Raw genomic sequence first — 12,278 nt, forward strand, 5'->3', positions numbered from 1 at the left:
CTGGGCGTAATAAGTGGCTTTAGACTGTTTACTGGGCGTTATTAGAGGCTTTAGACTTTACTGGGCGTTGTAAGAGGCTTTAGACTGTTTACTGGGCGTTATTAGTGGCTCAGTCTGTTTCTTACGAGATGAATAATACCTACAAAAGTGAATCAAATGTTAGTAGTCCAGAATGGAAAAATAATTTCCAAAGTTTTAAATTAGCTCCACATTGAGCTCTGTCGCTAATATGGCGAAGACGTACACGGATGACATTCAATTACCCAGTCCTAATTGAAAATCAATTCCAAAACAATCACTGGTCTATACAAAGCTAAACCCAGTCAGAAAAACGATTTCCAAATCAAGTGAAGATAAAAATGTCTTCTTGTATGGCGAAGACCTCAGGAGAGAATAACCTGATAGTGCACAAACTTTCTATGCCCGCAAGACGTGCTTCTTAACAAAGCAAACAATAAACAACAGCACAAGATAAGAGAAGGGCGGCGGTATAACAAACGCTTAGGATTAGTTTACATACAAACACGTAAATTAAAATTGCACGAATAAATTCTTTGCCTTACTATAAACGTTTCTTAATCAAACCTAGGTTAATGCGGTAATAGGGCATCACGTACAAACCTCTCCTCGAGGAGATCAATATCTGCTTCATTACAACAAGTCACGCTGAATTAATCCATGTATGGAGCTCACGTTGAATTAATCCATGTATGGAGCTCACGTTGAATTAATTCATGTACATGTATGGAGCTCACGTTGAATTAATCCATGTATGGAGCTCACGTTGAATTAATCCATGTATGGAGCTCACGTTGAATTAATCCATGTATGGAGCTCACGTTGAATTAATTCATGTATGGAGCTCACGTTGAATTAATCCATGTATGGAGCTCACGTTGAATTAATCCATGTATGGAGCTCACGTTGGATTAATCCATGTATGGAGCTCACGTTGAATTAATCCATGTATGGAGCTAACAAAACTGTGCCCTCGCGTAGGAGATAGGAGGCTCAATTGGCACTGAGTCACTAAATGAACTATGGGACCTGTTCACTGACTTAGACTTGTCAGAGGTTGTTATTATTAATATGCCGGCTAGTTTGACAAAAATATTAAAAAAAAACAAGTCATTCTTGATATTAACGTTGAAACGTATCAACAAAAGAAGCACTTATTTCTTGTATTAGTTCACTGGTAAATATTCTAGCTCCTCCTGCGCGGTAATATGCCGGCTGGTTTGACAAAACTATTAAAAAAAACAAGCCATTCTTCTTATTAATGTTGAAACGTATCAACAAAAGAAGCACTTATTTCTAGCATTATTTCACTGGTAATTATTCTAGCTTCTGCTGCGCGGTATGAAAGTCGGAGCAGTTTTTCCAGTTTGGTTTTTTGCGTCGCGTATCTCGTAGGCGGCGACGAGGGTGAGGAGCTTGAGGGCGAAGTCGCGCAGGAAAGGCGCGCTGGAGGGCGCGTCGTCGCGCAGGGTCAGCAGCAGTTCAGGGATGCCTTCACGGATGAGCATGGGGCAGTAGTAGTCGCCTGTACCAGCGGAAAAAGTTATGAAGAACTCGGAGTAATGATTAAAATATTAGATTACCATGTGATGTCTCGCCTAACTTGCACGTATATCTAATGATGACCGGGCAGTAAAAATACTTGCAAATGCGCTAATAATATTTAAATAATATTAATAGCGAATTCATAGAGATTACAGCTACGTAAATCATCTAAACGATGTTCTAACGAGGTTTCGTACAGGTAATCATGTAGAAAATGTAGCAATCATGAGCGATATGAGACGATGGTCAAAATGATGTGGCAAGCTTGCTGTCAAAAAACTTTCCTACTAACTTCTGGTATGTGAACATTGCCGAATCGAATGTGTCCCTGGAAGAAGTATACATTTTGAATTTTTAAAAACGTTCAAACTAAAAAACTGGGAAGCAGTATTTCTTCCTCAATCACTAGAAGATAATCAATTGATGTTTTATGGAAAAACACTTGAATTAATACTTACGTTTACGAAAATAACTAAGAAGCAAGATACGTTTACAGAAATAACTTAGAAGCAAGTTACGTTTATAAAAACAAATTTGAAGCAAATTATGTGAACAGAAATAACTTTGAACCAAGTTACGTTTACAGCAATAACTTTGTAGCAAGTAAGGTTTACAGAAATAACTTTGTAGCAAGATACATTTACAGAAATAACTTTGTAGCAAGATACATTTACAGAAATAACTTTGTAGCAAGTTACGTTTACAGAAATAACTTGGAAGTAAGTAAGTTAGTTGAAGGCTAAGTCCTCACTGTTATTAGAGGTGACGTGATGCAGCGCCCAGAGCGCCCAGAGCTGCACGTAGGGGGCACCGGACGCATGCAGCAGCGGCAGGAACGGCTGGAAGGATTTGTAGGCAACCATCTCCTCTATAGGACACTCCCAGCCTAGCACCGCGTCACCCTGCACCAAAAATAGACCAATTGCTGTCTGATGTAGACCAATTGCTGTCTGATGTAGACCAATTACTGTCTGATGTAGACCAATATACTCTCTGATGTAGACCAATTACTGCCTGATATGGACCGATTACTGTCTGATGTAGACCAATTACTGTCTGATGTAGACCAATTGCACACGACGATTGGCACACGATTGTAGCTGCAGGCACACGACGCCGTCAGAGTCGGACTCACGAAGCCACTCAGTTTTTTTTTCTATTTAAAATATTTTATAATTTTATTAATAATAATGTAGCTGCAGGCACACAACGACTTGAGATTCGGACTCACGAGGCCTCTGAGTTTTTTTTTCTATTTAAAATATTTTATAATTTTATTAATAATAATGTAGCTGCAGGCACACGATTCTTTAAGAGTCGGACTCGCGAGGCCACTAAGTGTTTTTTTCATTGAAAATATTTTATAATTTGATCAATTATAATGTAGCTGCAGGCAGACGACGCCTTAAGAGTCGGACTCACAAGCTCGGCCAGGACTTCCTTGTATGGCGCTAATCGTCACACAAAATTGTATTAATTATAATGGTTGAACAAAATATTCATACAAAATTTAATTAATTATAAGGTAGCTGCAGGCACAGGACGCCTTAAGAGTCTGACTCACAAGCTCGGCCAGGACTTCCTTGTATGGGAGATCATCGGCGGCCAGCCAAGCGGCCTGCTCAGCACACACGAGGTGGGCGGAGATGCCCGCAGCGAAGTAGCTCACTGCGATGTGCTCAGACTGCAGCTGCCTCCTGCAACACATTTATTTCTTGTAAAACTTTAAATACTTCATAAAAAAATATAACTTAGCCTACACCTCATTTATTTCTTGTTAAACTTAAAATACTTCATAGAAAAATATAACTCAGCCTGCACCACATTCATTTCTTGTAAAACTCTAAATAATTCAAAAAAATATAACTCAGCCTGCACCACATTTATTTCTTGTTAAACTCTAAATACTTCATAAAAAAATATAACTCAGTACTGCACCACATTTATTTCTTGTTAAACTTTAAATACTTCATAAAAAATATAACTCAGTACTGCACCACATTTATTTCTTGTTAAACTCTAAATACTTCATAAAAAAATATAACTCAGCCTGCACCACATTTATTTCTTGTTAAACTCTAAATACTTCATAAAAAAATATAACTTAGCCTGCACCACATTTATTTCGTGTACAACTTTAAATACTTCATAAAAAAATAAAAAAATATAACTCAGTACTCACTGCAGTGAGTGACAGAGAGCACATTTTCTCGTCGACGAAAACTTGAGGTCACGGACGGACGGACGGACACACGGACGGACAGACAGACTGACATGGCGAGCATAATAGTGCATTTTTTCCATAAATGAGAAAATGCGCTAAAAACATATGAACAAGTTTTTATTAACTATTAATTAAATTAGTTTTCTAGCATTAAAAAAGTGACCGCTCAATCGCTCAACGATAGTTCACAAATGATAATTATATAGAGTAGATGATAGGGAATTCATCACGAAACTTCAGCATTTGAAATGAACAAGTTTTCAGAAACTTATAACTTATACATAACTTATTGAACATTAATTTTCTATCATTACAGTAGTAACTTCCACCAAATTGAAGTTTTAGCGATTAATAAGACTTATTTATACTACAAATAATATGAATTACCCTATACCACACAATAGGAGCTATACTATAAAATAATAAAGAAGGCTTGGAGGAAAATAAAATAAATAAATGGAGTTAGATAAAATAATCTTTTATAAAATAAATGAGGCTTGGAGGAAGAACAAAAGACAGAGAAATAAGAAGACAGGAAGTGGAAGAGAAGATTAAGAGGGAGCAAGGCACAAGAAGCAGTAGTAGTAGTAGTAGTAGTAAGGTACAAGGACCACTGAGACCTGAGCATGGCGATGAAGGGAGGCTTATAAGAAGAAGAAGAGACAATGAGGAAGTGAGAAATAAGAAGACAGTAAGTAGAAGAGAAGAAGAGGGAGCAAGGCACAAGAAACACCGAGACCTGAGCATGGCGATGAAGGGAGGCTTGAGGAGTTCCTTGCGCAGCTCTGGCACCTCAGCGACGTTATTGAAGAGCCCCAACACCTTGGTCTCCACGGACGTCTCCTGGGGGAACAACACTGCTTAGCTAGCCAGTCATGAGAAAACCCGTCCGTTGTTAATTTCCATTCAAATTAAAACCTGTCATTAATTTGCATTCACAAGAAAACCCGTACGTTATTAATTTCCATTCAAATTAAAACCTGTCTGTTATTAATTTGCATTCACAAGAAAACCCGTACGTTATTAATTTCCATTCAAATTAAAACCTGTCTAACGCACCTGTAAGGTTCCAGAGTGCAGACAGCGTGAACTGCAGCATGATGTCTGCGTTATTTTCTTGCACTCTCCCTCTCACCAGGACCAGCAGTTTGTTCATGAAGGCAGGCTGTAAAACACAAACAGTAATTGTGATAACGTTTGATTGCATCTTGCTATCGTCATTATTAAAAGACTGTCCTAAAAAGGACAGCATTTGTAATGATTATTTCAGATATATTATAAACTTTGAGTTCCTTTACTATACTTGCTTTATTAACAAATGATTTTCTACATGGTAAGATATTAGTCAGATATACAGGTTGCTTATATGCAACACGATATTGAGGCTTGTAAGAGTTTTTTTAGAAACCATAAACGTTCGCATAATGTCATTGACCTCATAAGAACGTTTTTACGAATAAAGTTGGGTCTAGACCCAACTATAAAAATACATTAATTTTACACCTACACAGTGACTGTAATAATTTCAAGTATATGGGTCAAGTCGTTTAAAATTTAGGTAATTAACTAATGAACACTGAAATTGAGCTCTCGGATCTCCACCAAACTCGAGAAAACTTTTAATTATACACTTGAACAGCGGCAGCAACAATTTCATGAACGTGGGTTTAATTTTTCTTCTTTGTTGAATTAGTGAAGAGTAATATTTTTTATCAAGTTAATTAGGGAATTCCGGAGAATAAATGAACACTTGAATTATAAAACTTTCTCGCGCATGTAAATCATTTATCAAGCCTATTCACCCGGATAATTCATTGTATTATATACTGCTCCACATATTTTGGATACAAATTTAAACTTTATCCACGAGTCGCTACAGCATTGCAACTTTAACGTTAAATATTGTAAGTATTATTAACTGACATTGGACCCTAGTTGAGCAGTCTGCTCATTAGTGAGCTTAGCGGCAAGGCTTATTTTGCATACAACTTTAAACTTTATTACCCAGGAGTTGCTAATGCTAAAGCATTGCAATGCATACAACTTTAAACTTTATCCACGAGTCGCTACCGCAGTGCAACTCTAACGTTAAATATTATAACTATCAATAACTTACATTAGACCCTAGTTGAATACAACTTTAAACTTTATTGCATTGCAACTTTAATGTTAAATATTGTAAGTATCATTTACTAACATTGGACCCTAGTTGAATACAACTTTAAACTTTATTGCATTGCAACTTTACCGTTAAATATTATAACTATTATTTACTAACATTTGACCCTAGCTGAGCAGTCTGCTCATTGGTGAGCTTGGCGGCAAGGATGGAGCAGATGCCGACCGCCATGAGGTCGACTCTGTCATCAGCGTAGCTGTGCAGAGCGTGCAGAGCCTTCATCGCCACCCAGTACTGGTTGAAGGACACGTTGTGCAGAACTGAGTCGCAGCACAGCAGTAGAAGTCCGTTCTTCTGCAGCTGAAAGTTATTTTTGAGTTATTCTTAATGGTTGAATATTTGCGAGAATACTGGAAAAAACACGTGTACATTTCATCTTGTTGACTCAAGATGGCAGTATGAGTAGAAGTAAGTTAAGTTTCGAAGCTTAAGGACATGAATACATATCCTACATGTGCAAAGAATATTCACTAAATAGTTTACATACTTGTCTGTCTCACACTGATACTGTATAGGTAGGTTATTATAACAAGCAATTGCATTATATGGGTACTTTTCATTATTCTCGCTTATTCCTTCTTTCAAATATTCCAATCTTTTAATTTTTAAACTGTATTACTGGTACGGCTCTTGACAAAAAAAAAAAAACATTTTTAAAAACCGTTCGCCAAGTGTACAGTTTTTAGCCAACTTCCAAGGAGTTATGCCTTTCTTACTGCCTGCGCGTTTAGTCACGGCTAAATCACCAGTAGCAACACTGTTAATACCTGATGGTTGTCTCCGTGTAGTGTCATGGCGTGAATGGTCGCATGTACCACAGAGCGCAATACCTGATGGTTGTCTCCGTGTAGTGTCATGGCGTGAATGGTCGCATGTACCACAGAGCGCAATACCTGATGGTTGTCTCCGTGTAGTGTCATGGCGTGAATGGTCGCATGTACCACAGAGCACAATACCTGATGGTTGTCTCCGTGTAGTGTCATGACGTGAATGGTCGCATGTACCACAGAGCGCAATACCTGATGGTTGTCCCCGTGTAGCGTCATGGCGTGAATGGTCGCATGTACCACAGAGCACAATACCTGATGGTTGTCTCCGTGTAGCGTCATGGCGTGAATGGTCGCATGTACAACAGAGCGCAGAAGGTTGGGATGCAGAGCAGCACCCAGGCTCCCCACGGTGAGGTTGTGCAGACAAGCGCTGCTCAGAGTCTGTATATACTCCCGTGACTGGAAGTCTTCCATGCACTGCAAGATGCTCTGAAAATAATAAGTTCAATCATTAGTTTCAACGATTCAACACCTTCGTGTACTGTGTTATATGTGTACCAACTATGATATTCCACTGCTGCGTATTGGGACACCAGTATACCAAACGCACTACTTTATGATAAAACAGATCATTCGAAATTTCGCTGGTAAACTTTCTCTTTTAGAATATTTGTATTCACATGAAAGGTTGATTATTAAATAAAAAAATCAATGAACAAAAATGAACTGGCGCCAAACTAAAGCAGCAACCACTGGAAGCTTTCCGTAATAAAGTGAATAGTTGTGCAATTCAGATACGCGGGTCAACGGGGTCATGTCTTAAAGGAAGTAGCCAATATTAATACTGGTTCAAGTAATATGCGACCAGCTTAAAGGATTTCCTTCACTAAACACAACACAGCCAGAAAAATAGCAAACTATTTAGCTGCTGGCAGCTCTTTAAAAGTACTGGCGCGCACCTTAACTAATCAGAGAAAATTACTGGATCAAACAAATATCGCTTATGTGATTGGAATTCTTGCGGGGGTTCATTTTATTTTCTAGAAGAAAACTTAAACTATCTTCCTTAGTAAACAATGAAAGTTCGGTTTGAGTTGAAGACTTCCCTCACATCAACAATGATAAGTAGAAATGGAGAGTAGCATACAATAAACATCATTGCAGTTTCAAATCCTGGCGAGAAAAATTGTAACTGAAGAAATTAACAGCAAATGGAGACTCAGAAAATAAGCTGTAAATAAAATCAAAATAAATGAACAACAAATGCAGGATTAAAAAAAAATGCACATGGATTCACAAGGAATTAACTACAACAGCAGAATAAATAATGAATAAACTAAGGTCCTAGCAATTATAGACCAACATGAAGGCACATACCGCAACAAGTTTAGGCTGAGGCTTGGAAGGTGACGATGCAGGAGCAGCGCTGACGAGGGTAAGCATCTGCTGGGCCAGGACGTGCCGGCGCCTGTAGTGCTGCATGCACTCCGTCAGACGGTCTAGCACACACACGTCGCCCTCACTGCTGCCCACGTCACTCAGGAACTGCACGCCAATGAAAGAATTAGTATACCGGTACGTCACTTTTGAAGCTCACGACGTCACTCAGGAAAGGGACTGCATTGAAAACATTAGTATACGTCACTTATGAAGCTCACGTCACTCAGGAACTGCACGGCAATGAAGGAATTAGTATACCTCACTTTTGAAGCTCATGACGTCACTCAGGGAAGGGAATGCATTGAAAACATTAATATACGGTACTCTTTGAAGCTCACGACGTTACTCAGGAACTGGACGGCAATGAAGGAATTAGTATACGTCACTTTTGAAGCTCACGACGTCACTCCGCAACTGCAGTAACGATTTTGAGCAAAGTTCGGGAAATTAAATGAAATCGATTAATTATTCAGACGGCACACCAAAGCAGCTTGCAATTCCCCTATGAATAATGAAGTTTCAAAATACTCGTAATTCTATTGAGTGACAGGTACCTTAACTTGAGGCCACTTGGAAGTACAGAAGTCAGCACACAGCGGCACGTTGACGAGCGCCACGCCCTTGACGTTAGGATGCGTTGACAGGAAGCTGAGGAGGACTTGTTCTGATACCTCCAGTTGATTAGACACGTCAATGAACTCCAGATCAGGTGCAAAGTGTGGGCTCATCAGCACCTCATTGATGCACTGCAGGTGAAATTAAAGAGGTTATTCAGGAAATAGAGGTTATGCAGGTAAAATTAAAGAGGTTAAATCAGCATTTTTGTGCAGCACTTACAATCAACTGGTATAATAAGTACGATCTAGTTGCGAAATGAGTTCATTGGTTCATTTTGATAATGCTATCAAAATTGTAAATAGCCTTCAACTGTCCAATAGAAATTGTTGGTTTTCAGTACTGTTTTCCCTAATGTAAAATGTTACTGGATTTTTAACCAGTGAATATGATGAGGATTAAAAAACAGCATATGATGCAAATTTAAAGGGGTGAGAGAATAATGATAAGTGTTACATTATCATTCTGGCATAACATAATGCTGGGGAAACATACCTCTTCATGTCTAACATCATGGTTAGTGGCCACAGTGCTGACGTCTAGGAAGCGAAGTCTCGTCAATGTCTTGAGCACACTGATGGTAATGGCCGTGTCGTGGATCATCACTCCTGATAGGCTGAGATGCTGCAGTTGATCACAAACCACCATCAAAGGTTCAATTGTATTGACGTTCACGCAGTGACTGATACTCAACCTATGCAAGTTTGGCAGCCTCAATAACAACATTTTTAATGATGCTGGGTCGAGGCAATTATTGTTACTCAAGTCAAGTTCTTGGAGACTTTGCAGACGATGTAGTTCTGAAAAAATAATTTTCATGTATATTAATACGAGCTCAATTGTTTCCATAAATGCTGCACAGCATTAGTGGAGGGCAGCTTACCATATATTTGGCTGGATGGATGAAAGATATCAGTTCATCTTATGGTACCTCATTGAAAGTTTTAAAAATGAGAAAATGAATGCAAGAGGCTAAAATTTATTATGTATGCAATTCAAAGAAATGAGTGCAAAATATTTGTCATTAGCTATTATTTGTTATTGATGGAAAACAAATACGAAACAATTCAAATTATTCACAATAATGGTAAGTCCTATAATGGTGTAATCTCTAAGTTACAATGTACTTACTAATCAATAAGCAAAATATACGTACATCATTCATTAATAATTTTGAATGAATTTCAAAGTCACGACTCACGTTTATAAGCACTTTGCCTGTCAGAAGGTGCATAGGAAACTAAGGATAGAACAGAAAGGTTGGCTTTTGTCCAAGAATTGAGGCTGTTGATGACAAATTTGATGGGAATTTGCAAGCCATGCAATTCAAGGCGATATAATTTGTTGTGAATGAGGAAATTCAGGCCTCGAGCAGAGATGAGAGAGCCACAACGATGAATTCGGACCTGAAATATAGAATCAATTTGTTGAAAACTGAATTTATTGACTCAAGTTTAGAATAAAGCTAAATATGAGATGAGTAGGTAAGTGACATTGTGCAACACCTTGCAAGCAAAAACTTGAGAGAACTTTTTACCAATTTATTATAAAATAATATCTTAGACTAATATTGATTGCAGAATTCTGCACCTCAGCACATATTATGTATTATGAGCAAGTTTTCTAGTCAATACTTGACTTCATTTCTAGTCAGTACTCTAAGAAAAAACAATAGCAATGTGAAAAATTTCTACTGAAAAATCATGAGTTTCATATTGTTTTTTAACCACAATTACAAGGGGTTAAAAGTCATCCCAGTGATAGGTCTTTTTTCTTCTCCAAATCCTATGAAATTGGGATTAGACTATTACTACATACCTATAGAGGAATTGCCTACATATAGAAGCACTCAAATTTGATTTAAAATAGCAATTTACAGACTATAAAGAACTTAAAAAACATGCACCTCATTGAGCTGCATGCGAGGTGTATCAAACAGGCTGAGTGTAGAATCATTGAGCATGCCACATCTGTCAAGCTCCTCCAGAAACATGGCAACCGTGCGAGGTGACAAATAAACATCAGGTTGTCTGCAAGACATAATGAAATATTAACAAAGTCAATCAAATTAATGACATATTAGAATACCTCTAGAGAAACTTTAGGCAACAAAATTTGATTCTTCATAAAGAATACACATGAAAGTAGTAAATAGGTGTAGTAATTATAGCCATTACATTTAAAGGTTTGAAACAAATGACTTCAAAAATTCATGTTTACAAACTTTACATTTTTCAGCATGTATATTACATTTGCTTACCTCCACTGAAAATGAAAGAAGTCCCTTTTGAAGAGGTCCAAACGCTCAGCATTTTCACTAGGAGGGTCAGTGCTATTAGATTTATCATAAACTCTTCCATAGTTTGGTATATTAAACATTGTGTATGGGATAAGTCGTTGATCCTGAGTGCCATTCCGTGGAGTGAAGTTTCCACCAGTTCCTGAAGTGCTATTAACTTTGATGCCATTACCATTAACATTAACTACACTGGATTCAGTGAGCGAATTATGACTACTAGTGCGAGCAAAGACCTTAAGATCTCTATCACAAGCTGACTTTCCAGCACCTCCTCCAGTTGCTTCTCTGTACCTTTGAATGCTTTCTCTTGAAGAGGCACTAGCAATAGGAGCAGCACAGTAAATAGTTCTTGGGTCTTCACATTCCACATTGCACACAGATCCAAGGTTTTCAGTAATGAAACTAAGAGTAAGCTTTTTGAGGGAGCATGGGGAGAGTTCACCATCTTCATTTATGTACCATTTGGCATTTCCAGGCCAAATGGCCTGCTCAGTAGGCACCACAAAAGCCATGATGTTCAATTTTACTCCATTATTCTAAAACTTTCTGAGCAGGTCTGGTAGCAGAACAGAAAAGTAGAATGACAATGCAAAATTTTAAAAATTATCCATTAAAAACACTATAAACATATTATTTATTTATTTTATTAGCACATTCATTATTCACAACTCTGTAGTTTCTCTGCGCTCTGCTGCATAGTGATAGTAGTGATAGTGGTAAACCAGTCTACAAGACAAAATTTAGGTAGGTAGTTGTTTGGAAATGAGATTCAGAATCTTGTTAATAGAGCATCAATGACCACATACCATAGCATAACATAGGTTGCCACTTGCCTAGATAGTGAAGCAGATGACTCTTCCTCAAGTTAATTTTTGAGTTTTATCATAACTCATAAGTAGACCAGCAAAGTATCATAGGTAGGTAGCCTATATTGGTTTAAGTCTTGAGTAGATAATCCTTATCTAAACAAGATATGAAGGAAATTTCCTATTGACATGAGGAAATTAAAAATGAACCAATTCTAAAAAAATCTCTCTGCCACTGCACTACTACTAGAATATTTATCACCAAAAATGTTGGTTTAAATCTTGTGTAGATAAGCCTTATCTATTGAATCTATTCTGCACAGGATGGAAAATTAGGAAGGAATTTTTTATATCATAAGTAAACTAAAATTTAGTTAACTGA

At 37.7% G+C, this 12,278-nt stretch overlaps 1 protein-coding gene across 1 annotated transcript; it reads right to left on the reverse strand.

Moving 5' to 3' along the window:
• Nucleotides 1–742: 742 nt before the first annotated feature.
• On the reverse strand, nt 743–11,706 carry LOC108672947 (protein zyg-11 homolog B). The gene is made up of 14 exons (XM_047885122.1): nt 11,052–11,706; nt 10,698–10,821; nt 9,993–10,197; nt 9,287–9,591; nt 8,731–8,922; nt 8,114–8,281; nt 7,049–7,225; nt 6,066–6,266; nt 4,847–4,952; nt 4,527–4,644; nt 4,408–4,473; nt 3,128–3,260; nt 2,315–2,465; nt 743–1,543 (listed from the first exon to the last, which is right to left on the reverse strand). Exons 1-14 carry the CDS (start codon nt 11,600–11,602, stop codon nt 1,341–1,343), a joined length of 2,700 nt encoding a protein of 899 aa, XP_047741078.1. The 5' UTR covers nt 11,603–11,706; the 3' UTR covers nt 743–1,340.
• Between the last annotated feature and the right edge of the window lie 572 nt (nt 11,707–12,278).

This window comes from Hyalella azteca, unplaced genomic scaffold, assembly GCF_000764305.2.
Source record: "Hyalella azteca isolate HAZT.00-mixed unplaced genomic scaffold, Hazt_2.0.2 contig16986, whole genome shotgun sequence".
Classification (NCBI taxonomy): domain Eukaryota; kingdom Metazoa; phylum Arthropoda; class Malacostraca; order Amphipoda; family Hyalellidae; genus Hyalella; species Hyalella azteca.

What these genes read in the sequence shown, in the direction of transcription:
- LOC108672947 (XM_047885122.1), bottom strand. Translation starts at nt 11,602, where the DNA reads ATGGCTTTTGTGGTGCCTACTGAGCAGGCCATTTGGCCTGGAAATGCC. An exon ending in CAGGCAAAGTGCTTATAAAC is followed by an intron (nt 9,592 to 9,992) that starts GTGAGTCGTGAC and finishes TTATTTTTTCAG; the next exon opens with AACTACATCGTCTGCAAAGT. An exon ending in ATGATGTTAGACATGAAGAG is followed by an intron (nt 8,923 to 9,286) that starts GTATGTTTCCCC and finishes TTTCACCTGCAG; the next exon opens with TGCATCAATGAGGTGCTGAT.